Source organism: Maylandia zebra, linkage group LG3 (genome assembly GCF_041146795.1).
Source record: "Maylandia zebra isolate NMK-2024a linkage group LG3, Mzebra_GT3a, whole genome shotgun sequence".
Taxonomy (NCBI): domain Eukaryota; kingdom Metazoa; phylum Chordata; class Actinopteri; order Cichliformes; family Cichlidae; genus Maylandia; species Maylandia zebra.
In genome coordinates, this window is record NC_135169.1 from 36,317,681 (window position 1) to 36,345,118 (window position 27,438).

The 27,438-nt window shown below is 39.9% G+C and overlaps 1 protein-coding gene across 2 annotated transcripts in view; it reads right to left on the reverse strand.

The window, feature by feature from the left end:
- Positions 1-2,873: 2,873 nt before the first annotated feature.
- The window catches only part of arap2 (ArfGAP with RhoGAP domain, ankyrin repeat and PH domain 2), a 175,820-nt gene continuing 151,255 nt past the window's right edge, over positions 2,874-27,438 (reverse strand). For both annotated transcript variants that reach the window (XM_024806350.2, XM_076881779.1), the window contains exons 24-32: positions 22,748-22,822; positions 21,384-21,501; positions 18,479-18,601; positions 16,389-16,522; positions 14,009-14,091; positions 10,437-10,472; positions 7,824-7,887; positions 5,754-5,876; positions 2,874-4,875 (exon numbers count right to left, since the gene is read on the reverse strand). In XM_024806350.2, the coding sequence (XP_024662118.2) occupies positions 4,378-4,875; positions 5,754-5,876; positions 7,824-7,887; positions 10,437-10,472; positions 14,009-14,091; positions 16,389-16,522; positions 18,479-18,601; positions 21,384-21,501; positions 22,748-22,822 (1,254 nt within the window). In that variant the 3' untranslated portion in view covers positions 2,874-4,377. The remainder of the gene's footprint in view (positions 4,876-5,753; positions 5,877-7,823; positions 7,888-10,436; positions 10,473-14,008; positions 14,092-16,388; positions 16,523-18,478; positions 18,602-21,383; positions 21,502-22,747; positions 22,823-27,438) is intronic.

Sequence of the window (27,438 nt, forward strand, 5' to 3'; positions counted from 1 at the left end):
AGGACATGACACAAAGGACAAGCATCTTGCGTGTGAGGCATAATGAAAATAAAATGTTGATATGAATTTTTCATGGAGGGACCTGTGACAATTGCCTACGTGTGCACTTTCCGACTCCTATACATTATTCAAAGAGAGTTTATTTTTGAGTTTCACTCCAGAAAAAGTAGAATCCAGTATAATTTGTGAATAAAATAATGATATAATTACATATGAATAAGTCAAAGATTTTTTTAAAAAGTCTTTTTTTTTTTGGTCACAGGAATTCAAAACATGAGTTGAGATGCTCTTTGTGGCTCTTGGTTAGCGTCTCTTAAAGCTCACAGAGATGAACATAGATTACAGCTGAGTATACAGGGGATATCTGCTCAATGGATTAATGGATCTTAAATCTTTAGATATTTGGAGAAGATTTACCATGCGAGAAAAGCTTAAATTATTCTGTTTTGTAAACCAGAAGAGAGCAGATGTGAGCTTTCAGCAACTGAACATGAAAAAAAGAAAACGCTTAAAAAAATGCATAATAAACCTGAAAGGAATGATGGTAATTATCATTAAACATTGATGTTCATAATTTTTTTAATGCCACATCTCTACCAGCAAATTCACTCATATTAAATAACTTTAATTATCCAATGGATCTGCCTGTAGTTATAGTTTTCTCGCTGCAAAAAGTAGAGAGATGACAATTTATGTGAAAGAAAAGAGAGAATCTCCAATTCTGTTACAGTCTCACACTGACACTTCTGCCATCTCCACTGTTCCCACCATCTGTATTTCTGTGGAAACACAGGAAAGGTAATTTTTAGCCAGAACTTTTGGCAAAGATAGAAATGTTTAATTAGCGGCGCACAACAGATGCAGCCGTGACACGAGAGAGAGACTGCACCGCTTCTCAATTTATGAATGTTTTCTGCTGGTTAGTAGCAAGTGTTACGTGCAACATTTATTTGGTCTTGAGCTTCATAAAAGGTGTCCATAAATGTGTATGTATATCCAGTCATCATCTAGGTAGCTCATTGTTCCATAGCAGCAATACAAAGAGAGCTTTCTTGACTGAACTTGAACGTTTTGAATAAACAGTGGGTCTTTTTTGGACAAATCTTTTGCTCTGGCTTCAGTCGTAATCACGGAGGTCACCATATTAAAAGGTGTTAAAAGCTACTGCCCTATTCTCATTTTGACAAAACATAAATTATAGTAATGCTTTATCTAAGTGCAGCATTTGATACTATGGATAATAAAATAATTTTTGGCAGACTTGTAAATGAGGTGTTTTCTGGTTTAATCCTCAGAGCACATCTTTCAGGTATGAGATACGTTGTAGCCATTTATATTTAAAAAAAATCTGATTTATATCAATTTCAATTCAACTCAGTTTTATTGCTATAGAACCAAATGACAGCAACAGTTGCCATAATGTGCTTTATGTTCTAAGGTCAAGAGCCTGCAATAATATAGAAAAATCCCAGCAATCAGATGACTGTCTATGAGCAAGCATCACATCACATATCAGAATGTGACCGGGACATGTGGAGTCCCACAGGGTTCGATTCTCGGGCCACTACTTTTTATTCGACACTCTCCGGCAACCTAATTATTTACTTACTTATCACCTGCACAACTCCTGTGTAACACAAACTTATAATCAGCCAATCACATGGCAGGAACTCAGTGCATGTAGGCATATTCAAGACAGCCTGCTGAAGTTCGAACTGAGTGTCAAAATGGGGAAGAAAGGTGACTTACGGTAAGTAACTTTGAATGTAGCACTAGTGTTGGTGCCAACGATGCTAGTTTGAATATTTCAGAAACTGCTGATCTACTGACATGTTCTTGCTCAGAACAGTACCTCTGAACATACAATATATCAAACCTTAAGGTAGATGGGCTAGAGTAGAAGGAAACTGAGGCTACAATTCACACAACTTCACCAAAATTGGACAAGAGAAAACTGAAAAAACCTTGCCTGATCTGATGAGTCTCGACTTCTGCTGCGACATTCAGGTGGTTGGGACAGAGGGTGGTGTAAACAACATGAAAGCATGTATCCATTCTGCCTTGTATCAACAGTTCAGGCCATGTTCAGGTAATGTAGTGGTGTGAGGGGTATTTTGGGACCCTTAGCACCAACTTAGCATCATTTAAACACCACAGCCTACCTGAGCATTGTTGCTGACCTTGTCCACCTGTTTATGACCACAGTGTACCCATCATTTGGTGGATGCTTCCAGCTGGATAACACACGATGTCACATAGTTTTTGTAGTTGTTGTTGTTTTTTTAAGCTATTTAAGGTGCACTAAAAATACTCGGGTCTTTCAGCACCCATAAGCACTATAGACCCATAAACTTAAATGAGAGTCAGAGTTAGTTAATGACATAAATTACTGTATTTTTCTCACTTTGACTGCAAAGACAAAAGTCCAAGTTACATATTTTGGCGATTTAGGGCCAAGCAACATCATATTGATAACCAAATCAATATGCTTTAGAGGGATTTTCTCCAGTCTCCCTAAAATATCTTTAGATATCTACAGCTCTGTCAGAAAGCTGCTGCAAGAGCTGTAACAAGAACCAAGAGAACTGAGCACAATACTGATGTTTACACTGACTCCCAGTGAAGACATTGAGAGAGCTGCTACTTGTTTATAGGTCACTCAATAATCTCAGGCATACATACAATTCAGACAATCCCTAGACGAATTTATACCCAGGAGGACACACAGATCTTTAAGAAGCAGTCAGCTGGTATAACCTAAAGACACATCAGAACACACTAAAGATGCTTTCAACCACTTCCTCCACAGATGGATCCATCTTTCTGATAATCAGTGATTAATACAAACCAACTTCAGTTCTATTATCTGCATGTTCAGTTCCATTAGTGCGCTTTTATTTATTTTGGTTAGCATTTGAATCACTTCTCATTTATATTTATTGTATTCTATTTGAATCACCTATATGTTATTGCTAAAAATTGATTCTGTTTTGAATGTGGTCATGAGATTATGATCTCTTGCATCATCATGCTGATATTTTCTGTTTTCAGGCCTTTTTTCTTCTTAAAATATCAGAAAAAAAGATAACCCATAGAAACAAGCTAGCAAAATGTTAGTCCAGGATCAGTCCAAGAACAAATTAACCACTTAATGTCTATGAAAACGCTAAACATGAATGTGCAACTTCACTAAATGTTTTAGCACATTTATTTATATTTTTATGCTGTACATTAATTTGACATTTGGTGGCGGCCCCCTGCAAAGTTTAAAAATGGCATGGCACATAATCTTAGGCTTCAAAAACACTGCCAGTGGGGCTACAGTTCGGTTACAGTTGTAACAGTTACAGTGGTACAAAAACTGCTAGAACCATAAAAGCAACTACAAATAAATAAAGGTACCTAACACTTTGGCCTGTGTGCCACAGCCAGCTAATATTGTATCGTACTTCTATTTAAAACCATTACCAACTTGTGCACACCAAATCAGCTTTTTGTGCACCAACATGTATGATTGTATTGGCAGTGCTGTACATATCCAGGAGTAATGTTGTCCTGTAAGGCCACGATTCCCTGGAGCCCCCTGGTGGACTGCCATGGTGCTGCAGGTGGGGAGCAATAATAACGAACATTTAGCTTTGACATTACATTTATATAAATATGTAACTGTAGTATTTATTTCTATAAAAGTGAATTACAACTGGTAAGAGGAGGTGGCTAATTTGTGATATTACTCATTACACACATTGTCCAAAAAACTTTGCATATGACTGCGTAGAATTAGCAGCCTTTGCTGTTTTGTTTTGGGTTTTTTTAAAATAAATTTATCCAAAAAATATATTACTTTCACTTGTATTTTGATTAGAGAAAGATTTATTATTGGTTGGCCCCATGGGATTTTCTATTTTTTAAGTGGCCCGCAGCACTATTGACTTTGGGAATGGCCGCTGTAAGGTAGCAGCAGGCTCCTGCCTGTAAAAGTAAAAGTATAGTTGCAAATTCTTTGGCAAGGCTTTAGCTGGAAAAAAAGACATTGCATAAGCATTTGGAAATGTTTCCAGAAACTTCTGAGTTTGATAGCGGAACATATTTACGTAACTTTCTCTAGCTTTCAAACAGTGGTATATAAATCTTAATTTGTAGTGCTTGGGTCAGCGCCATGGCCAGCTGAGGTTTGCGTGACCTTTGCAGTCTCCTGCACCTGTTTTGCACATACCCATGTGCATCACCATCTCCATATATATACAAGTTCAAAAGCTCAGGTCAAACTGTGATCATCGCTCATGAAAGCAACTTGTTCTCTTTTCATTAATACTGTGTAGTCTTTCAGAAATGATCATGATACTTTATGTAATTTCCCCCTCATGTCTCCTCCTGTCAGTCATTGTTCTTGTTAGTGCGACCAGTCTTGTTCAGGACAGAGTTGAGTTCATTCAGCAGATTTGGAGGGAGTATAGCTTCCCCACCCAGAGCAGGTCTTTTATTGACCGTCTTACAGCCGCTTTGAGGGAGAACAGGCAAAGGCATGGGTTGCATGTGTCTGGAAGAAGATGGTGACGGGAGCCGTAGAGGCAGGCAAACATCCACTGAAGTTCTTCTGCTTGGGATTGCTGGGGGTTTGAATGGTTCATTGGACTTTGGAGCACCTATGGTGTTGGACTTTGGAACAGCTATGGGGTTGGATTTTGGAGCACCCATGGTACTGGACTTTGGAGCACCTACGGTGTTGGACTTTGGAACAGCTATGGGGTTGGATTTTGGAGCACCCATGGTACTGGACTTTGGAGCACCTATGGTGTTGGACTTGAAGTGGGGACTAGGATCCTTGGCGGGCCTCCATTCTCCATCTCCAAGAGAAACCCTCCTTTCGGTTGTCTATAGGTAAACATGGCAGATATAGATGTAGTGAAATCACAGACTCTTCAATCTTATAATCACTCATAGCATGATGCATGATGACAAGAATAAAACTAAAGCTAAATAAAAAGCTAAAGCTAAATAAAACTAAAGTTTTTCACAGTCTATCAGATAGGCCCGTGTTGGTGTTGTTTCTGTATCATCATAATAATGTTGGTCCAGGATGAACATGACAACTGACCAATCATCTGATATCTTAGGGATGTGGTGTTATTAGGTGTATGGTGACTGGTCTGCAGGAATACTGATCCTGGACTAATATTTTTTCTCTGATGTAGGAGCAACACCAACACAAGGATATGAGATTGTGTGTTTTCTGCTCTGTGGCAGGTGGTGTGAGCTCCAGACTACCTGTGACCATGAACTAAGCAGTAAAAGAAAAATGGAAGCATGGTCTGATGGCAAACATAGCCATATTTTGAAACTCTTGAAAAACTAATAATAATACTAATATTAATATTGATCGATTACTTTCCAACCTAACCATGGCAGCAAATAAGAGCTATAAAGAAAAAACCATCAGTTCTCAGCCTCCTAGTAGATACACCTATGGTATAAATGTGAAAATCCAACGTAACTTCTTTTGTGAGTTATTACATTCACAAGATTTTCAGAAAACATGACCTCTGACCTTGGGATCAGGGTCAGAGGACCTTGAGGTCGATGTTACAGAGATTTGAAGTCATCTGAGTTTTTTAGTAGATGCACCTTTGGTATCAATTTGAAAATCCTACATTCCCTCATTCTTGTGTTCACAAAGCCGCGCTGCCAACCACAACAATACCCCCCATCAGCCTTTTATGGCTGAGGGGTAAAAAAAACATTGAGTTCCTCACCTGTTTGCTAGAGTTGAGGTTCTGAGGCAGCACCTTGCTCCCTTCAGTTAGAGCTCCACCTCTGGTGGATTTGTGATCTGCCATTTCTTTTGAGTTGGTGGATGCATGAAGGTCAGAACCATACTGAAGGCACAAGGCAGACATCATGGAAACGGGTTATATATCATTTAAAACAACATTATTTTCATTTATTGTCTTTGTATGCTCTGTAAGGTCCAGCTCTGCATGTATGAGACCTGTGCAGTAAAATGGAGTAGATGAGGAATAACATGAATGAATAGACTAATGATGACTCCAAGACGCACTAAAAACTGGATGTCTGCCCTTGACTGTGTGAGAATGAAGGAAGGAAAGAAAAGAGAAACAGAACTGTCAGCAACAATATTTGTTTTTGAAAGTATGAATAATTAATAAAAAGCATGATATTGCTCCTTAGTCTAAAATATCTACGTGCCGGTTCAGTTTTCAGTCAGATTGAGACAAGCATCCTTAATAATGAGGGGAAGTCAAAGAATGATGACACTCTGTTCCAGTACAGCTGTCTGGCTGCGCTCTGATCTCCAGCTAAACTTTCTCTTTAACAATGTCCCCTTTTAAATCACCGTGACCCCCCCCCCTCCCCCAACGTGTAAAACCGTCTCTCTTAAACAAATCCTTATTTCATCAATGCCAGGACCTGTCCTTGGACCTTTACACCCTCCCCCAACTCTCGAACACCCGCCATCACCCATTCTACCTTGCTTCAGAATGAGGTCCTCCATCGCCAGTTGCTATGGAAACTGTTGGAGCACAATGCTCGCTAACAGGTAAGGTAAGGGAAATCAAGAACAAGTGCTTTCCGTCGACTTTCTCATCTGCACTTTCTCTCTGCCCTTCCCACAAGTCCCGCGTCCTTCCCTCAAGCCTCGGCGTTGGAAGCTGACAATCCTGATATTTAGCAGATTTGGGAAGAGAATTCTAATATTTTTAGCCGGCTCCGGTCTGCTATAGATTTAGTTGTTGCAGAGCAAAGAGCTTCTGCAAAGAGCGAGGAGGAGGGGGAAAGTCCACTGAAATAAACACCTTGAAACACTTAGAAACAACAGACAAAAATTGCCTTCCCCTTTAGATCAATCTCTCCCCGACAGTGTTGCCCTTTTTACTTTCTAACCCAAACTAAGGCACTAAAAGGCTTTTACAGTAAGCACCTGTGATAAACAACACTTTGCTGCAGACGGGTTCCCATAAAGGGAGACAGCCAGAGTGCTAATACAGATGAAATGTGCTGAGCATACAATACAGAGCTGGCAAATCTTCCTTCGATCTTTCAGTTAAGGACGAGTGTGAAGTTCAACTTTGGTCTTTTACTTGAAAATGAGCAAAAAATAGACACCAGTGTTGAGTCTAATGAGAAAATAAGACGCCGTTTCTCTTGGAGGGGGGCAGAAATGACTGCGAGAGTGAAAATTAATACAGGATTATGACACGTGCGTAGCTGTTCTCCCCTTGGTTTGCTTTGCCCTGCATTATTTATGTCATATGTGCAGTGTCAGCGACTGACAGCGACAACACTTAGCTCTATCTGCAGGCTAAGTACCACAATGTGATTGTTACAGTCGCCTTGACCTTATTCTCACAGCTTTTCCACATAAAGTGATTTATGTTATTGCTGAGTGACCTCGAAAACTTTACAGTTCTCTCCCCTGTTTATGTATTTTTGTCTGCCTCACCGTACAATGGAAAAGGATGATTGGGAGAAAAACATATGATTTATCATATCTCCTTGTTCTGAGATATGGATTGTAAAAAAAAAGATGATTTATTCTGTCTGTATTTGAGGGTATTTTTCATCCAAATATGGAAGAGAAAAGGAGGAGGATATGTCCACAGCGTGCATGTCACATTCACTGATATTTTTGGCTCACGACACTGCAATAAAAGGCTTAGAGAGGGATGCACATAGTTCTCCTGCAGTCCTGCAGCTACGCCGCACACTTCAGCGTCTACTCATTAAATTGCCTTATCGAGCGTCTGCATGAGAGAATTCCTCGCTCCTGTTTTAACTTCCTCTCTAGTTGCGCGTCATCTTACCTTCATCCTGATGATGTCTGTCACCCAGTTGACCTGCGTCTCCCTCTTGTCGCAGCAGAAATGCCTGAGGAGGAGAAAGCTTGGTCACCTCATTATTTTCACACCCATTTTAATCAGGTAGCTGGACTTGGTGAGTCACAGCAGTGGACACAGTTTCTTCTGAGGGGATCACCGAATAAAAAAATAAATAAAAGACTGCGCCATAGCTGCACCTTTGATTATGTAAATCTGCATTAATAAAGTCTATATAAGCAGCAACGATTAGTTTTGTGAGAAATAATCTTGGATGAAGGTTTAAAGTAATACCTAGCATGCACTGTACTCCAGGTTTGCTATTATTAAAAGAGAAATAAAACATACAGTACTGTGAAAAACTGGTTTCTCAGTTTTTGCATATTTGTCACACTTACATGTTTCAGATCATCAATCAAAACTTAACATTGGACAAACATAACCAGAGTAAACACAAACATGTTTAAAAGGTTAAAAGTTATCCAACCCTACCCGGCCCTTTGTGTGAAAACATAATTGCCCCCTAAGCCTAATAACTGGTTGTGCAAGAACTGCAATCAAGTGTTTGTGATAACTGACACTGAGTCTTTTACATCACTGTGGAGGAATTCTGGCCCACTCATCATTACAGAATTGCTTTGAGTCACATTGGTGGATTTTCAACCATGAACGGCCTGTTTTAGGTCAGGCCAAAGCATCTCAATCTGATTTGAGTCCAGACTTTGAGGTTTGGAGCGGTCTAGTCAATGTTTCTTTGACCCATTCAGAGTCGTCCTGAAGCACCAAAGCAGCCCCAGACCGTGTCACACTACCACCACCATGTTTGACTGCTGTATGATGAGTTTTTTTCTAAAATGCTGTGTTAGTTTTATTCCACATGTAACAGGACTTAGCCCCTCCAAAAAGTTCACATTTTGTCTCATCAGTCCACAGAATATTTTACCAAAAGTCTCTGAGATCATCAAGAGGGTTTTTTGGTAAATGTGAAACAAGCCTTTGAGTTCTTTTTGATCACCAATGATTTTCTCCTTGTTCTCTCCCATGGATGCCATTTTTGCCCAATCGCTTTTCTTATTGATGAATCATGAACTCTGACCTCAGCAGGTCTGACAATAGTCAGCCGTGGGTGTGGCTACTGAAACTGACCTCAGCTTTCCAAAAATTGTCGTAATCCCAATAAATTAACGATTTAACAAGCTCCATTGGTATTATGGGGCCTTACCCCCCTGCCCCTAAAAACTGAACTCTTTATTTAAAAACTGAATTTAGTACTTACTCTGGTTACCTTTTGCGAATGTTTAATGATATGAAACAAATAAGGGTGACAAATATGCAAAAAACAAAGACAATCAGGAATGGAGAAAATACTTTTTCACAGCACTGTAACAAAGTCATGTGGCCACACATATATAGGATGTTACTCTTGGCATTCAACTGCTGCATTCACGCTGATAAAACTACAGCAGAAAGTTTTGTGAGGGACTAATTAACATGAAGGTTAAAGCAGAAGTGTGTGTTTCACCACATCCACAGATAAAATTAACATAAAATAAAATTCACTGAATTAATGTGCAATCACTGTAATTTTGTATCTTCTGCAGGACTGTAATATAATATTTGAATTATTTTGACTATAGCTTGGCTGAATACTCGATTATGTGAAAATCCATATTCCCCATATAATGAAGGCTTTAAATTCAACATATAATCAGCACTGGGTAATAATCACTCGTACCTAAACCTTAACTTATAGCTCGTGGATGGAAGTGCACCAACAAAAACTCTGAAACTGGGGATTTCTGAAGCACACACCCATATCAGGTTACTAACAACTCACTTTTAATCATTACTTCATGTTCATATTTTTGATTCTAGGACATCAAACGTGCACTTTTTTTGTCTAAATGTGATGGACCTTTGTCGAATGTTTCAAAGAACCGCTCGTTTCCTTCTTTACTTGCTAAAAGACCTACTGGCATGTAAGCTAGTCAAAGTTAGTCAAATAAAAATGTGAAAAATTATGTTTCTTGTAGCAATAACGAATTAATTTTCTTACGTTCTTCCACTACTGAAAGCAGTACCAATAACACTGGAGTGTATCGATGCCCCAGTTAAGACCTGAAGCCTGTTTAACACCAGGTTTTCGGTAAACATCCCTAGCCCCATGTCTACTGATTCTACATGTTAATACCTGCTTACAGAGATGAGTTTGACAGACAGCTATGAAAAGATGAACTAGAAGCTAGCACGTTGACTTAATGTTACTGGTAGTTGCTAACAGTTAGAGGACATTACTCGTTTCATGTCTCTTTTTTGTGATCAGGATAATTATGCTTCATTTCCTCACCGAGGTTTTAAACGCTGACATGCTTTGACATTAAGGGAATGAAGAACACTTGCTTAAATCTTTCAGGAGCTTATAGGGTCACCTGACTTTGCTGGCATCACATCACAGGTATTAAAAAAATGTAAAAAATCTGATGAAATTAATAAATAAAGTGTGATTCTAACTATTAGATTCTTTCTGTTTTGGAGAGAGTTTAAAGCAGAAAAGGGTCAAACGTACAACGACGACTCATAGAACGTCAATGTGTTACTCACAATTGTTGCTTATCAGTGCAGATGGTGAAGCCCCAGCTGTGAAAAGAGGGAAGAGACAGTTCAGACTTGGAAATTTGGATTCTGCAAATCTAAATTTGCAATTTCCTGCATACTGGTATAATTCAAAAACAGGGTTCACAAGTTTCTCTAAAAGAAACGGTGAACGTTCAAAAATCCCACTTCACATAAACAACTTTAAACAACTTGAGAAAGTACTGTAAAGATAGTAGAAGGTCAAAACCTTTTCACGAACATCCAAAGAGGAAAGAGAGTTCCCAGCAAACACTGGGTGCCAAACAGTGGAATTAATTAAGCTAATTAGTGCAGTTTCAGCCCACATGTTTATGCATGAGCAGACATCAATATGCTCTGGGCCAAACTGTACAATACACAGAGCACACGCTGTTCACCTATAAGCCTTAAAGTATATTTTGTTAGGAGGGCTGCAAAAGACAGAACTTCTGACATGCTGGAGCGGTGAGCGAATCTGCTGGGGGTAAAAACAGATGATCGCATGAACACGGTTTATTGCGCCAAGCTGCGGTATTAGCTAAAAGGAACGACCCTCTTCCCACACTCCACCATTTCCATGCACTCAAAAGCCTATCGATACATGGACACGTGTGCGCTTCGGTGTAAATTAACCTGCGCGGGGGCAACATAAGGTGAAAAGACCACCTTCCTAGAGAATGCGCTTTCCTCAAAAACCTTTGCAGCAGCAGCTGAAAAGAAGCAGAAAAGTAGGGAGAAGAACAAAGCGAAGAGGGAGCCAGCAGCCTGGAGCACCACTCCTGTGAGTGAGGGCAGCAGATCCAGCCCAGCAGTAGGCCGCTCACAAATAGACCTCAACCTAATGAGGTACTGGAGCGCTGCCTCTTCCTAACCCTCTCACTACGACTCTCTCCATTCTCCTCAGCACTCTGTCTTTATTTCTTTATTCGCTGTATGACTTCTCCCACAGCCCACTCAACAGTATATGATACCAGCCTGCATCTTTCTGCATCTCTCCCTCTTTTCCCTCATCTCTCCGTCTCCCACTCCTGCTCTCTTATCCGGGTTTCCTCGCCCTGAAGGACTTCATAATGCAGACAATCGTTGTCTGGGGTCATTTCTCACTTTTTTTTTGTTCGACTCGACAGTCCGACACGGGGAAAATTATGAGGAATTATAATCGCGCGATGTGAAATATAGAATAAATGTCCTCTTTGTTTGACCAACAAGAAATGCTGGCATGTGTCATCAATTCCAATAACAGAGGATCATTAAAATAAAACAGTGGCGGCAATGTTTTTCTACTTGCGGGAACAGAGTTTAATAATTTGTATTTGTTAAAACGCAATTACATTTAATCAATTTCATTACAGTGAAAAATAAGATGGGGTCAGGAGGGTCTTGGGCATGGATGTCAAACATAAGGCCTGAGGGCCAGAAATGGCCTGGGAACGACTCTAATCCGGCCCCACTGGATGCATTTGGAAAATGTAAAGCTAGGCATAAATGTTTTTACTTTTAGTTAGAAGTGTTGCAGCTTTTCATACTAACAAAGACCTCTCGTAATAGATAAACAATTAAATAACAGAAACATTCCCGTCTTTTCACTATTGACTATAAAAATGTCTGTTTTCGGTTTTATTTGTTTTTCACAATGGGTCCACAGAAATAAGGACATTTTCTACGAATTAACAGAAGCTTTCTGTTTTATAATAACAGGACCATCTGGGCATTGAGCTGCCAGGATTTAGTCCTGTAATTTTACACATTTACTTCTTACAATTTAAGACTGAAAGCTTTCAGATTACAGCAGCATTTCTTTATCATGTGGAAAAACTGTGAAGTACTGTTGAAATTGTCCTTGTTCACATATTAAAATATGTCAGGGACTAATGTGTAGTTAAACTTCTTTACACTGACAGAAAGGAGAGTTTCACTGGCCCCATTTAAGATTAAAGTGAGGTGTATGTGACCCACGATGTAAAATCAGTTTGACATCCCTGGTTTTAGGGGAGGGGTGGGTGGCAAAACTTTGAGGGTCGAGGAAGGGAAAGAGGAAATACAGCGTCACTTCCAGGAGGACTGATTTGGTAAGAATGTACGCATGTGTGGACGGAGGAAGAGGACTCAAATGCAGACACTTGGAATTAAACTATAATTTTAAAAAACGTGAGACGTTTATTTGTGGCTTGGAAATACTACAAAATGGCACAAAAATGCAGATGCACACTGACGGGAGACTAACTAGAACTGGGAAAAACTAAATGCTAAACACAAAAGACAAAGAACAAAACCTTGAACATGATTAAAAATCTGAACATGGAAAAACCTGCAAACATAGAGGCATCGAAAAATGACAAGAACTCAACAAATGACTTGACAAGGACTAAATGAAAACGCACAGACTAAATGCGCATAGGAGTTGATCAGGGGAAGTGGAAATACATGGGGAAACAGCTGATTAGAGTCAACATAATACCCAATGAACATGTGACACCAGACCTCTTCAAAATAAAACAGGAAACATAATGAGACGCAGAAACACATGAAGGGCGAGGGAGACTTAAACACAGGGGTGAAGACACAAGGGGATTCGAATAAACAAACTTTAACAGGGCAACATGGGCAAAATAGAAATGAACTTAGAGAAGCTAATGAACTTTAACATAAACCATAAACATAAAAATATATTAAAACTCAAAACGCTGGATCGAATGATCGTGATTGTGACGATGCAGCATCCGTTTTTGGTAAAGATGACTCACCCGCATGCAAATATGCCAGAAAAATGTCCACGGGGGGTTCGGAAAAATCACAAAATCTGCTTTGTATTTGTTGCCTGACCCCGGTGACACAGGCAGTTGTGTCTGCGATTCAGCAGAGAATTTGTGCCACTGTTGTTTTACCGGTGGAAGAGAGAAAGCGACCTGTGTTTTTTCGGTAAAATCTCTGAGGCAATGAAGGCCCTTCGGTGGCGGAACAATTACACAATGGTGCAAATTAATAAATGCACATTAGCGGCACAACACAGGACTTCACCACAGGCTGGAAGGCAGAACATCCATTTTCCTGGAATTATACAGGCTGCAGAAGATGCTTTACTCTATGTTATAACTAAAACCTATTCCGCTATTCCAAATTAGTTTTGTCCATTTGCAGCTGTAATTTTATCAGCAGAGATGCGGATGCATTTCACTTAAACAGTCAAAGAACCAAAACATAAAAAAATAAAATCTCCCACGGTGTACTATTTACATTTTTGCTTCTAGACATTTTGTCCTGTGGTTTTAAGAAAGTGGATTTGTGTTTTCTCCCCGGTTTATTGCTCGCTTTAAACAACCTAGCATCAGGTATTAAAAGCAGTGCTTTCACATTAATTCCACTGCAGCTGTACTCGCTAATCAACAGTGAAGATGAAAACTAACAGCATGCACCAAATCAAGACGTGTATACAAGACTGCGAATTGGGATGTTTACATTATTCCAGCACAGGAGGAAAAAAAAAAAGGGTAAATCCTTCTCTCAATCGTATAATTTTAAGGAGGATGTTTTATTATACAGGATGTGTGAGTGCTGCTTACTTGGTTGGAGGTTTGAGCCTCTTCTTCAGGCCCAGGTAACACTTCACATCCTTCAGTGGGATTGTTTTCTCGGCTTTAGCGCTCTGCAAAACCAAACCAAACACACTTTGAGCAGGTAAGGTGGCACAGCAAAGACTGCATTCAGCAACAAACACAGAGACACTCATGGCCATTTTTATAGGTACACCTGTTCAGCTACTTGTCAATGCAAATATCTAATGAGCCAATCATGTGGCAGCCACTCAATTTATTTAAGCATGTAGATGAAACTGAGCAACAGAATGAAGAATAAAGGTAGTTTAAGTGATTTTGAATGGTACCACACATGCTGGTCAGAGTATTTCAGACACTGCTGATCTGCTGGGGATTTCCCCCCCCAACCATCTCTAGGGTTTACAGAGAATGGTCTGGAAATGAGAAAATACTAATATAACACGAGCGGCAGTTCTCGGGAAAAAAACGACGTCTTGATGTCAGAGGTCAGAGGAGAATGACCAGACAGCTTTGAACTGATAGGAAGGAAACAGTAGCTCAAATAGCCTCTCTTTATGGACATGAGCATCTCTGAATAGACAACACATTGAACCTTGAGGCACATGAAGACCCAACCAGTGACAGTTAACATTAAACAATAAAATGTGGAAAATGTTGCCTGGTCTGATAAGTGTCGATGTTACAGTCACATGGTAGGGTCAAACATCCTCCACAGTCACCAGATCTTAATCCAACACAGCACCTTTGGGATGTGGTGGAACAGGACATTCACATCATGAATGTTAAATATGCACCAAATGTGTGATGATGCCATGTCAACATGGGGCAAAATCTCTGACTTAAGGCAGTCCTGAAGGTAAAAAGGAGTCCAGGTCGGTACCAGCGAGACGTGCCTAATAAAGTGGCCAATGGGTGAACACTCTGTTCCTGAGTGATGGTGTTGAATAATGGTCAGGAAAGTGTTACTGCAGAACATAGACAATGGCACAGCAGAGCTCACCTTTGACATTTTGGATATAAAACCTCCTTCTTTTCTAATATTAGCAGGAACCTTTGTCATAATTCGTGTATAAATATTTGAGTTCTGGGCCAAACCGTGTTTTGTGAGGTCACTGTGACCTCGAACTATCAAATCAGTTCGCTTGAGTCTAAGAGAAAGCTTGCACCATACATGATTAAATTCCCTCCAGGTCCTCCCAGGATGAAGCGCTCAAAAGGATGAGACGGACGTGAGGCCAGAATGTGAGGTCGCATGTACCTTGACCTTTGACAACCGTAATCTAATCAGTTTTTCCTCAAGCCAAAGTGAATGCTTATGTCCAATTTTAAGAATCCCCTCTAGGCATTCGACATATGTCGGATTCAAGACGATGGGCGGATGGTCAGATGGACTGACGGATGGACCAAAACATGATGCCCCCGACTGCCAGCTGTCACCAGAATGGAGGCGTACAAAGGAAAAACTGCATATTGTTTGGAATAATTATCTAAATTCAAGGGGGAGAAATAATTAAATTTACTGAAATAATTAAAACTACAATAAAATGCCAACAAGTGCCATTCCACAGAATCGCAACACAAATCATTACCGGCAAAAACCTCTTCTTCCAACTGACAAAGAACAAAGTGAAAGAGAACAAAGCGAGCGAAATCAAAGTTGTAGCTTTGCCTCTGACACCTACACATCACAACCCACCACACATTCAGTGTTTCATCCAGCATAATCTGCACTAAGTACAGACCTGGCAGTAATTGCAGAGGCCAAGGAATATCAATTAAGTTCCAGTAACACTTCTAATTTCCCCTGCATTTATGCAGTAATTAGCTACTCTGGTGCGACCTTAAAATAATTAAATAAATAAATGAAGCTTTCAGTGAAAGTACACCTCCCCGTACACACAGCACCAACCTTATCCATTTCCCCCCTCCCACCTACCCCTCACCACCCAAGCCTACTGCCAGAACTACTGCACCCCCATCAATTATTAACACTTCTTCACACTCCTTTACGAATCCTATGTTTCTGCAGAAATGTGCTGAGAGGAAAAGCCCTCTAGGGAGCTCGGTCCTGCTGGTCGTCTCTCAAGCACGCGTCGCATTCTTTCCCTTTTAAAAAAAACTTTTCCTTCTTAATTTGAAAATTTTGAACCTTGAGACAAACACGTTGCCGGGGAGACGAAGCGCAGACCGGCTGGATTTTTGGTCTGTTTCGGTCGTAGTCGTATCGGCTCCATTCAAACACATTTCGGCTTTCTTGAGCAGCTCCATAACCTTTTAAATTACCCCGGGATTAATGGCGCACTCTGTTCGCCGGAGACACTGTGTTTCCATGGCGGCGAGTGTTTGCTGTAAATGTGACAGCAGATTAAGGCGAAAGTGTACTTACTTTGATATCCCTGTAGAGCAGCAGCTTCTCTGAATGAAGCACAACATACTTGTCCTGAAATTTGTGCCCTGACAGCAGTTTGGAGCATCCATCACTGAACTTCAGATAGTCGCCTTTCAGAAAATGCTTCTGATCTGTTGTGAAACAGGACAACGCTGTATTGGAAAACAGAGAATTCAAGGGGTTCTGGGTTCGCTCACAAATCTGTTGACCTGTACTTATTTTTAATGAATGCTTTTAATTCAGTAAAATATATGCAGGGTTGGTTGGATACTACCACCACACAAGCTGCACATTTTGTCCAAACTAAACTAAAACTGTACTCACTGAAGGGCATCTACCTGTTACTGTGTCTGCCTGCTCCAACTACATATCCATTCACTTTAGCTAACAAACTGTAACATGTTTGCATCTATAACCACGCACAAGTTTGAATTTTGGGGGATACAGTCAAATATATACATGACTTTTATCCATCACTATTTAATTACTTAGCTAACCACCTGTAGTTATTGTCCACTGTAATTTCATATACCTATATCCTTTTATGTAATACTTACAGCTCTAACGCCATCAACTGTAATTAAATACATTGTACTTGTTTTTAAATGTTAACTCATTTATTTAGTGCAATGGTTTATTTATTTTATTGCTTTATTTTTAGCTGCCATTTTTACTCTGTTTAATTTTCATCAAACTATTTCCTAGAACTGAAAGTACCTGGCCTATCAACTGCTTTAGCTTGATGTTTAGACCACTTATTAATTGTGGCTAATAGCAACAACACGGTTAGCATTAACTTCAAGCTATACTTACTTACACTCTGAATTGATTTAAATACAGCTTTAAATAATTTCCTTACATCACCCCTCCACCACCGTGCTTCACAGCTGGTATGAGGTGTTTGTGCTGATATGCAGTGTTTGGTTTCCTTCAAGTATTGTGCTGTGTATTATGGTCAAACATCTCCACTTTGTCCAAAGAACAGAAGTTTTGTGGTTTGTTTCGATGCAACTTTATACACCTAAACTATGCTGCCATGTTCTTTTATGAGAAAAGGGGCATCCTCTACCGAACCTGAAAACAGGCCATGCTCGTTGAGACTTTTTCTAAATGTTCTTTCATGAACTTTAACATTTAACAAGCTAATTGACTCCTGTAGAGTCTGACATTTAGCCCTTGAATGTTTCCACTTGTAAATAATCTAATAATCTCTCACTCTAGAATGATGGACTTCAAATTGGTTGGAAATGTCTTTATAACCCTTCCCAGAATGATGGGCAGCAACAATTGCTTCATTAAGATCGTTTCTGCTTAGCATTTTGTTAACACGCATCTGTTTGCTTCAGACCAGCAAACTTCAAGACTTCTGTTTTACCTTTCAATGCTCACACTTGCCGATGATGAGATGGTCAAGTGCACTTGATTAGCAGCACATGGCTGATACTTAACTATAACTAAAATACTTTCTATGAAAGCAGTAAGACTTAGTTTTCTGGCTTTTTAAATAAATAAAGACACTTTTTGAGTTGTTCTTCATCAAAGAGTGTATGCACCCAATCTCAAAGCCTTCATTCATGTCCTGATATGCTAATCCAGGGGTAGGTAACTCCAGGCCTCCAGTGCCGGTGTCCTGCAAGTTTTAGATGCGTCCTTGATCCAACACAGTGATTCAAATTGCCAAATTACTAAAGGACACCTGTCTGACTGCTGAAGTTCTCCAGAGGCCTGGAACTAATCATTTGATTCAGGTGTGTTGACCCAGGGTGAGATCTAAAACCTGCAGGACACCGGCACTTCAGGCCTGGAGTTGCCTACCCCTGTGTTAATCATACAATTTCATTACTTTTATGAACAAATACTATGAACAAAAGTGTTGTACTTGTACTACCCTGGAGTAAAAGCACAAAAAAGCACAACATGGCTGGGTATTATGAGTTTAAACTAAACTATTATAATATTAAAAACAGTCATCAATAAATGAACAAATGAGCTGTTGAGGAATAATGATGATCTGAGAAATAGTAATGCTGGATAACAAGATATGGAACAGCTGCTTCTTCTTTTGTAACATCTACAGCATACTCTACCTTCCCCAAGAAGTTTGAAACCTACAAACTTCTTTATAACAAGAAAAGCAGAGCTGGGGTAGTCCAAGGAGCTCCACTCCAACACCTGCTCAAGAATCTTCTCACTGTGGTGCAACGGTCGCTCTGTTAAAAAAAATACATGAATTAATTAATAATAATTTAGCTCAGAAACAGAGAAATGATTAAAGATAAAGTATAGCAAAGATGGCAGAGATCTGAAGACAAAGTGGTCGCAAAAGTCTTTTGTGTTCTCTGATCTCACACGAATTATAAACACACAAAACAAAACCACATCATAAAATCCATGACAAACTCCAGTTAGCTAAATAACAAAATTATGTTGTTTCCCCCCCAGTTTCATCACAGAACAGATTAAATTATCTACAGCATATCAGGGCCTGATTATAAAAACACACTCATGTGCAAAATAGACCTATTATCTCTTCTTAATTGGCGAACAGGGTACATGCTATCAGCCAAAAAAAAGGAAGATAATTTGTGTACCACCACCCCTGCTCTGATGCTTCCATCTCTACACTCCCCTGTTTTTCATAACCAAAGAAGGTTTTAAAATAAATAAATAAATAAAAAAAGGGAGGAAGGGAAAAAAAGAGCCACAGTGGCATAACCTATTCATAACAGTGGGCTTATCTTCTCCCTGGAATCTCTGCAGGCCCAGGCCATGGAATTAGTTCCTCATTTCCCCACAAATATTAGCTCCCCTTTTCTGCTTATTGTCCTCGATAACAGTGTTTATCGGTAGCTATATTCCAAAATGGCTAATTAACGCACTTCCCCTCCCTCCTTTATGCTTTTACGAGCAAAACCTGTCACGCTACCGCCTTCGAAATCGCTTAACTATTTACTGTTCCACAGACATATTGTTTTGGCATAGAAAATATGCTGAACCTTCAGCAAATATATTCAGTATTCAACACACCTTCATTTTTAGAAGAGGACGGCTCGTCCTCTGTAACTTTGTGAAGAGCAAAACAAACACAAGAGTGAGGTGTAAACTTTCAGTGAACTGCTCCGTGACGTGCACGGGGGAGCGCAAGCTAAGCAACTTCGCGACAAAGCTCAACTTCGTCTGTAGGCCCCCGCCCCGTTCTTGACGTATACCGCGTTATGATCAAATGCAGCACGTGTAGTGCGTGAGGCGGCCTCCGTGCATATTAATGCAGGATGAGGTGGGTCATCTTTCTAGGTTGATCATGCAGGAAAGATGAAGGCAATTTATGACGTATGACGGTAAGGATGATTCATTTATGTGCATATCAAACTGACGATGCTTGGCTAATTTCCCTGCGTGCTGCCGCGTTCACAGGCGCTGGTTCATTAGAGATAGCATAATCTCTCACCAGGTCCTCGGATAAGAGGAAGTGTGATCTTTGTATGTGCCCCTAAATGGAAATGGCCACTTGAAAGGTGATGCAATGTTAATTGGACCGACGGAGAACGTGACGGCAGAAAAGTTTAGAGGGAAACTTTCATTTCATTTATAACGTAAGTTCACATTTTACTCGAAAAATTTGGAGGTCACACAGAAAAAGTGTCCTTTAGTTGTAATGCAGCAGGTGTATAAAAGTTTTAGCAGTCTGGAGTCAAAGCCAAATGATAGCACTGAGGAATGAAAGCAGAAGCTGGGTTAAAAGAAAAAGATGGGAAATTGCATATGATAATAACATCCATAGCATGTGTAAATTACCTCGTGACATTAACCGACATTAATGTCAAAGGCAAAAGTCTTCACAAAGATCAGTGCGCATAAAAACTGCTGTCTTTCTGAATGTAGCATTTCAGTTAAAGAATAAATGACCTTTTCATCCCAACAAAAAGTACTTATTGCTAAAGAGGTGCTTCTTCGGTATTAGGCTATTTCCTTCAGATGGATTTTAAGAAGTCGCAATTAGTGAAGTGTTGTTGCACAAGTTTGGATAATCTGAGGGAAAGAGCTATATGTTATATTTAAAAGCGGATTAAAGTAACAGACAAGTTACAGTGGAGTGAGGTTCAATAGTTAGAGACATATTATACTCATTTCCAGCTGAATGCTTTTATTCTTGCGCTCTGCTGGGCCTTGATACAGCCCCCTTAGATCGTCTACAATTTAAATCAAGCCAAACAAGAAACCGACATAAAATCTGATGATTGGCTAATTTCCCAGTGTGCACGGGTGTGTAAGTAGGTAGTGACTTCTCAAGCTATTACTCATGCCCACGCCATGTCTGCATACTGTGCTACATGTGCCGCACATAGTGGCAAACTATGTGACTGCACCATTTACAAATCACAGCAAACCTCAGTATATATGCTGATGGCAAATATATACTGGCAAACCAACCAAGACTAAAAAATAAAATAAAAACTAAAAGTGACTTGTAAATAAGGCAGCAAATAAAAATACCTTCAAGTAAGTCGAGGACAAAAAAGCTTGCTTTCTATGCTTACTTCACAGGAAAAATAAACTTATGACTCATGACTTCGACACATTAAAGTGAAAAATAACAAAAAAGGACAATCTCCTAGGAAAGGCTGTTGGTTTGAAATGTTTCACATTCAACCAATTACAAGTAGCTGCTACAATCAATCGACATTGCGCAGGTAGGAGGCAACCAGCCTCAAAACAGTCTCCAAATAAGAGCAACTTGTCTGGGATGTGTCTCTGTACAACAGGGAAACAGGAAATTGCCAACTTGAACCCCTTCAGTCCCAAACTAACAGTAGACTTATTCTGTCTTATTATATGGAGTTTTTCCTTCCTACTGTCGCCAAGTGCTTGCATATCATCACATTGAAATGCCTAAGATAAAGTCCATTGGTATATTCAAACTCCTGTGAGTTTTTTGTGAAAATACTCAAACATTTCTAAGAAGGAAGTTTAGTGGTTAGTAACCTGACATACCTAGCTCTCCATTTTCAATGACTTCAAAGGTGGTCCAAAAGTCGTCGGCGTTAACGGCGACGTTCCTCATATTCAGCGCCGTTTCTGCAAGCTCAGTGGGCCGCATGCTGGGGGAGACCTACCATAAATGCATAAAGGGAAACGATCACACAAAGTAAGCAAACTGTGGATATAAAAGGTTAGATCAAGGGTGGGCAATTCCAGGCCTCGAGGGCCGGTGTCCTGCAGGTTTTAGATCTCACCTTGGGTCAACACACCTGAATCACATGATAGTTCGTTACCAGGCCTCTGGAGAACTTCAGGACATGTTGAGGAGCTAATTTAGCCATTTGAATCAGCTGTGTTGGTTCAAAAAACCTAAAACCTGCAGGGACACCGGCCCTCGAGGCCTGGAGTTGCCCACCCCTGGGTTAGATTATAAGCTCTGTGGATCAGTCTCGATGCCTTCAACCATCTTTGTCTTGAAAGAGCCTTTCACTGCTTAACCCTAGAACACTATCGCTGGGTGATTTACACCCGAGAAAATACATTTACATGATTTCTCTCTCCTGCAGCTGTTTGCGTGTCGAGGAGCCTGTGCCATCACCAGGGAAGTCTCAAATGTCCCAGGAATGGGTGGACCAAAGACCAGCTTTCCAGAGTCATTATTTTGTTTTAGGAGTTTTATTTTTCATTTTGTTAGACATGGCACAGTTGAAAGTAAAAGAAGACCACTCTAATTTGTCATGTGTTGTCATATTTTGATATATTTGATTACTTTTCATTGGTTATATTATATCGGGTAAAAATCACCCAGCATTAGTGATCGTGTTACTATTTATAGCGATAGTGTTCTAGGGTTAACATGCACAACTATCCGACTCAGTTATGTACACAGCGCACAGTTTACATACTTGACTCTTTATGAACGGCACTGAACTAAGGAAACGCGCCACTTTCCTCCACAGAGACAAATGAAGAATTAATGTTAAACTGCGCTGCTTAGTGCTGCTCTGTAACCCTGTGCGCCCTTGGAGCCCTGCTGTCACCCTGTTAACAAACACAAAAACAATAAAAAAAAAATCCTCCCTAACTTGCACAGGCCTATATGCCTCATAAAATGCAATTACTCAGACAATTAAGTCAAATGTCTCTTGATTAGTTCGTATGTGCGGTACTCCCATCAGGTTAAACCACGGACGTCTCGGCCCAATTCCATCATCCACCCTCGCCTCTCAGTCTTTCCACCCTCATCCTTTCTCCAGCTTCACCTGCCTGCATCCCCTTCCCCATTTTTTCACCTCACTACCAGGACCTTTGGGAAAGCAGGTGCACATACACACACAAATTCACACCAGGAGCAGTACGGATATACACACTCTCACCTTGATTAAGCAGCATTTCTCTGGCTCTCTCTTCTCCAGGTATACCTCAAAGATCAAGTCCCCAGCCGGAGCAAACTGAGGAGGGAAAAACAGAGGCAAAAAGAGTCACATCAGCTGAATCCCAACATCGATGAAGCACGATTAATTGGAATCATTTTCTTCTAAATTTCTGCTCCTGTGTGCCACGAATGTAAATGGAGAGAAAGGCGAGAAATGGTTGGAGGATTTTTGAAAAAGCAAAGGTCGTTTTCAGAGCCGGAGGCAAACAGAATCCCGGTAGCGCTAATGGAATGCAAAACCCGGCTAAATAAAGAGAACATGTGTGAGACAGGCGCGCTCGGAAAGGTGGGAGAGAAAGACGAATGTTTCACCTACACCGCAACCGAAATGCTTTCCTCAGGTGTTAACTTTAAGTGTGCTGTCAGTTTAAAAATATTTTGAAGAAGCACCTAAAGATATTTTCATGTGTTATTATGGCAATGGAGAAAAAAAACAACACAAGTGTGAGAATGAACCCAGCAGAGAGAGAGATGGGTTTTCAGCCACTGACTTTTTTTTTGTATCCTTTGAGTCTTGTGCGAGTGAAATACCACCACACAAAAGAAAAGGAAATATGTTTATTCGGGGTAAAAGCCTTTACAAAATGCTGCTGTTTGGGAAGTGAAACCTGACATTTTTAAATCAGAATGCTATGTGTTTATTCACCTTTCTTTGTATACATTTATTTGAAAATGTAGGTGGTTTTAAAGGCAGATATTTACTCTGCTGGTATTCATATACAGCATATACAGTGATATCTATTCCCATGGCATACATCTGAACGCTGAACAAAATAGCTCTCGGTTGTCGTCATCGTTTCCAATCTTGACACAGCTCAGATTACACTAATCTCCAGCTATTCTGTTCTTGGGTCCTACTTGATTAGTTTCGAATGATTCACAGTTCAAAAATATTTATCATATACTGGACCTCAGTGCAACCCCTCAGTTCATAAACAGCATTTACCCTTTGAGGCTACCCTCCATTTATACCAAGCCTCTTGTGTTTGGCTGTGCTTTACAAACAGAGTTTTAAGAAGCAGGTTTGTCGGGCTTCAGTCAGCTAAGAACAAGAAAATGAGGATATAGTTAACACAAGCTCGTCAAAACTAGATGATTGAAGTTTGTAAAATGTTACCTAGTCTGATGAGCAGTGTTGGTCAAGTTACTCGAAAAAAGTAATCAGTAACTAATTACTGATTACTCCCCCCAAAAAGTAATCCCGTTACTTTACTGATTACTTATTTTAAAAAGTAATTAATTACTTAGTTACTTTTTAAAAACACGATTTACAACCTGAATAGGTGATAAAGCGATAGATCTTTCAGCCCAATTCTACTTTTTCTGTATAATCCATCATACAAAATGTAATCAAATGGAAAAGTCTCTTTTTAAAACTTGTTTCATTAGTTTTAACTTTATGCATCAAGCAAAAATTAAATTATATGCCTTGAAGAAATTTGTTTAACATTTAAACCTATTTTCTGTATATTCCCGCATATAAAATAAAATTATTTTTTGTGTTTACACTCACTCTTTCACATAGATGCAAGTAAAACACAGCAAAAAATCTTCTTGATGCATTCTCAATCATCTAGGAAAGTAAATCTCCAAAAGTTAATTCTGTTCATCTGGACGTAGCGTTTTGTGGGAGAAACATTTCATGAGAATTTGCATATTTATGATTAAGCAACTGACCTCCCAGCCCAGTGTTCCTTCAGTGGGCTGGTTTCAGTCATTATGCAAATGTCCTGTTTATAAGATTTGGAAAAACCTGCAGTCAGCTGAGACTGAAGAAGTCAATTGGATGAGTGACGAAACGTTTCTCCCACAAAACTCTACGTCCAGATGAACAGAATCAACTTTTGGAGACAGCAAAAAATAAATAAAATCAAAGATTCAATGGCACTAAGTTCAGTCGCTCTTAAATCTATTTTCCCGTTTGGCAGGAGTAGAGCAGGCAGAGATTTGCCCGGTGCCATAGCGGTCATGTCGGTGGGAGGATCCGGGGGTTTCTCTGTGAATTTCACATTCCTGTCGCGGCTTGCTAGGTGCTTGCTCAGATTTGAAGGTAAATTTTTCCCTGTAGAAAGAAGTTTTCTTCCCACGCAGACTGTACAGCGGACACTATAACGTTTTTGTCAACTAAAACTTAAAGAAATGTCAGTACATCCACGCTTTAAACGCTGCATGGCCGTACTCTCTCCAACACTCCACATTATCCATTTTCGATCTACACACAACTGTTGTTGCCACGGACGTCGCACATGCTTACGTCTTTGTCATGAGGCACTCTCACAAACAAAATCATGATGGTTTAGTAACGCAGTAACGCAGGGTGCTTACGGGAAAGTAACAGGAATCTAATTACAATAGTAATCCCTTACATCAGCGGTCCCCAACCACCACGGACCGGTTTATGCCCGACAATATTTTCATGGACTGGACTTTAAGGTGTCGCGGATAAATACAACAAAATAAAACTAGTACCGGTACTGAAAAAAAGAAGATTTATTCATAACACGTGTGAAAAGACCCAGGAAAACCAAGTTAACGATAAAAACGGTAACAAAATAACGCTGAAAACCGATAAAAACCCTGAAAACCATACATTTCACACCTGAGCCTCAACTCTCGCGGCCCGGTACCAAACGACTCACGGACCGGTACCGGTTGGGGACCGCTGCCTTACATTACTTGTTACTTGAAAAAAGTAATTGGCTTACAGTAACATGTGACTAATGCGTTACTGCCCATCTCTGGTGGTGAACCTTCCCAGGAGTGACCAACCTACCAAAAATACTCCAAGAGCATCAATGGCTCATTCAGGAGGTCACAAAAAACGCAGAACATCTGAAGAACTGCCTCACTTGTCTCAGTTAAAGTCAGACTTCATGATTAAACCATAACATAGAGACTGGGAAAAAATGGCATCCACTGGAAAGTTCCAAGAAGAAAACCACTGCTGACCAAAAAGAACACAAAGGAGCATCTCAAAAAGCATCTTCATGATTCCCAAGACTTCTGGGAAATATTCGGTGGACTGACGAGACAAAAGCTGAACTTGTTGGAAGGCTTGATTCCTGTTACATCTGGAGTAAAACTAACTAACTAAACAAACTAACGTACGTTCCATAGTTGATGGAAATATGAGTTCTGTTCTCTATTCATGCCTTGAATCTGAAGAGCAGTTGGGTTATTGCAGCAGGGCAATGATCCAGACACACCATTAGTCGACCTCTGAATGGCCTAAAAAAAAAAAAAAGCCCAAAAAACAAAAACGAAGGTTCAGGAGTGGCCTAGTCAAAGTGTGGACTTAAACCTGTTTGAGATGCTTTGGTATGACCTTAAACAGCCTGTTCATGATGAAAAATCCTCCAATGTGTCTGAATTAAAGTAATTCTGCAGAATAGAGTGGGCCAAAATTCCTCCACAGTGATGTGAAAGACTCACTGCCAGTTATCACAAATGCTTGATTACAGTTCTTGCTGCCAAGGGTGGCACAACCAGTTATTAGGTTTAGGGGGCAATTATTTTTTCCACACAAGGCCAGGTAGGTTTGGATAGTTTTTCTGCCTTAATAAACAAAATCATCATTTAAAAACTGAATTTTGTGTTTACTCAGGTTGTTTTTGCGTAATATTAAAATTTGATTGATGATGTGAAACATGCACGTTTCAGAAATAATCCCCGTAACTCTGACTTTCATTTTTCACTTGCAGAAACACAAAGATAAGAAGAGAGTTTTCTAATTCAATGTAAGCTATGCAAAATTTTTAAAAAAAGAGTTTTTAAATCTGCCCGACATCAAAGAGGTCAAATTCCAAGTAATGTCTCGCTTGTCGGTACAAATCACAGCACCTTTCTCCAAGTGCTGGAGCTTTAATCCTCTGCTCATCAAATTAAAAAGCGGCAGTGTGAAAAACTAAAAAAGTTAAGTGAAAACGTGAAAATGAATTTATATTTTTGAGATACAGGGTCATAGCTATAGCACCTAATCTGGATTTCTGGCAATGCAGCGGGAGCAGTAATCTGTCTCAAGAGAATTAACAACTAAGTGGGCACGACAAGGGTTCTTTTTTCTTAGATATCTTGAAATTACAGTTACTTTTCTTTTGTCATTTTAATGTGCAGGTGAACTGAGGTCCATTATTGGCTTTGTGCTGGGAGAACTATCGCATTGAAAAGAGGGAAGGAAGCCACTTCTGACTCCTGTGGCCCTCAAATGACACAAAAATTACAGTCATTCAAACCAATGGAGCTAAAGCTGTAATTGTGAAAATGTCACACACAGATATGGGGCCATCTTGCTTTCCTCCTTCCCCTTCATTGTTGTGTATTGGGAGGAATACCGGGACCACTTTACAAACATTACAGCTGTGGGCTGCAAGATAATTAAAGGGGAAAAAACATGCTGATTACTGTAGAGAAAAGGAAAGGGAAGTTTAAATGTTTTAAAGGGTTTTAAGGAGATTATGGAGTAAAGAATGAAGCCATTTCTAATCTCTCTAACCAAAGCCGTCCTCGGCCTGGCTGTATATGCAAGCATCGATTTTTCAAGTGGCACTTCGAATTTAAAAGGCATGACAATGTCTCGCACCTCATTATATCACTGATTTACTCACTCCCTAAGTCGAACTATACTATCCACTT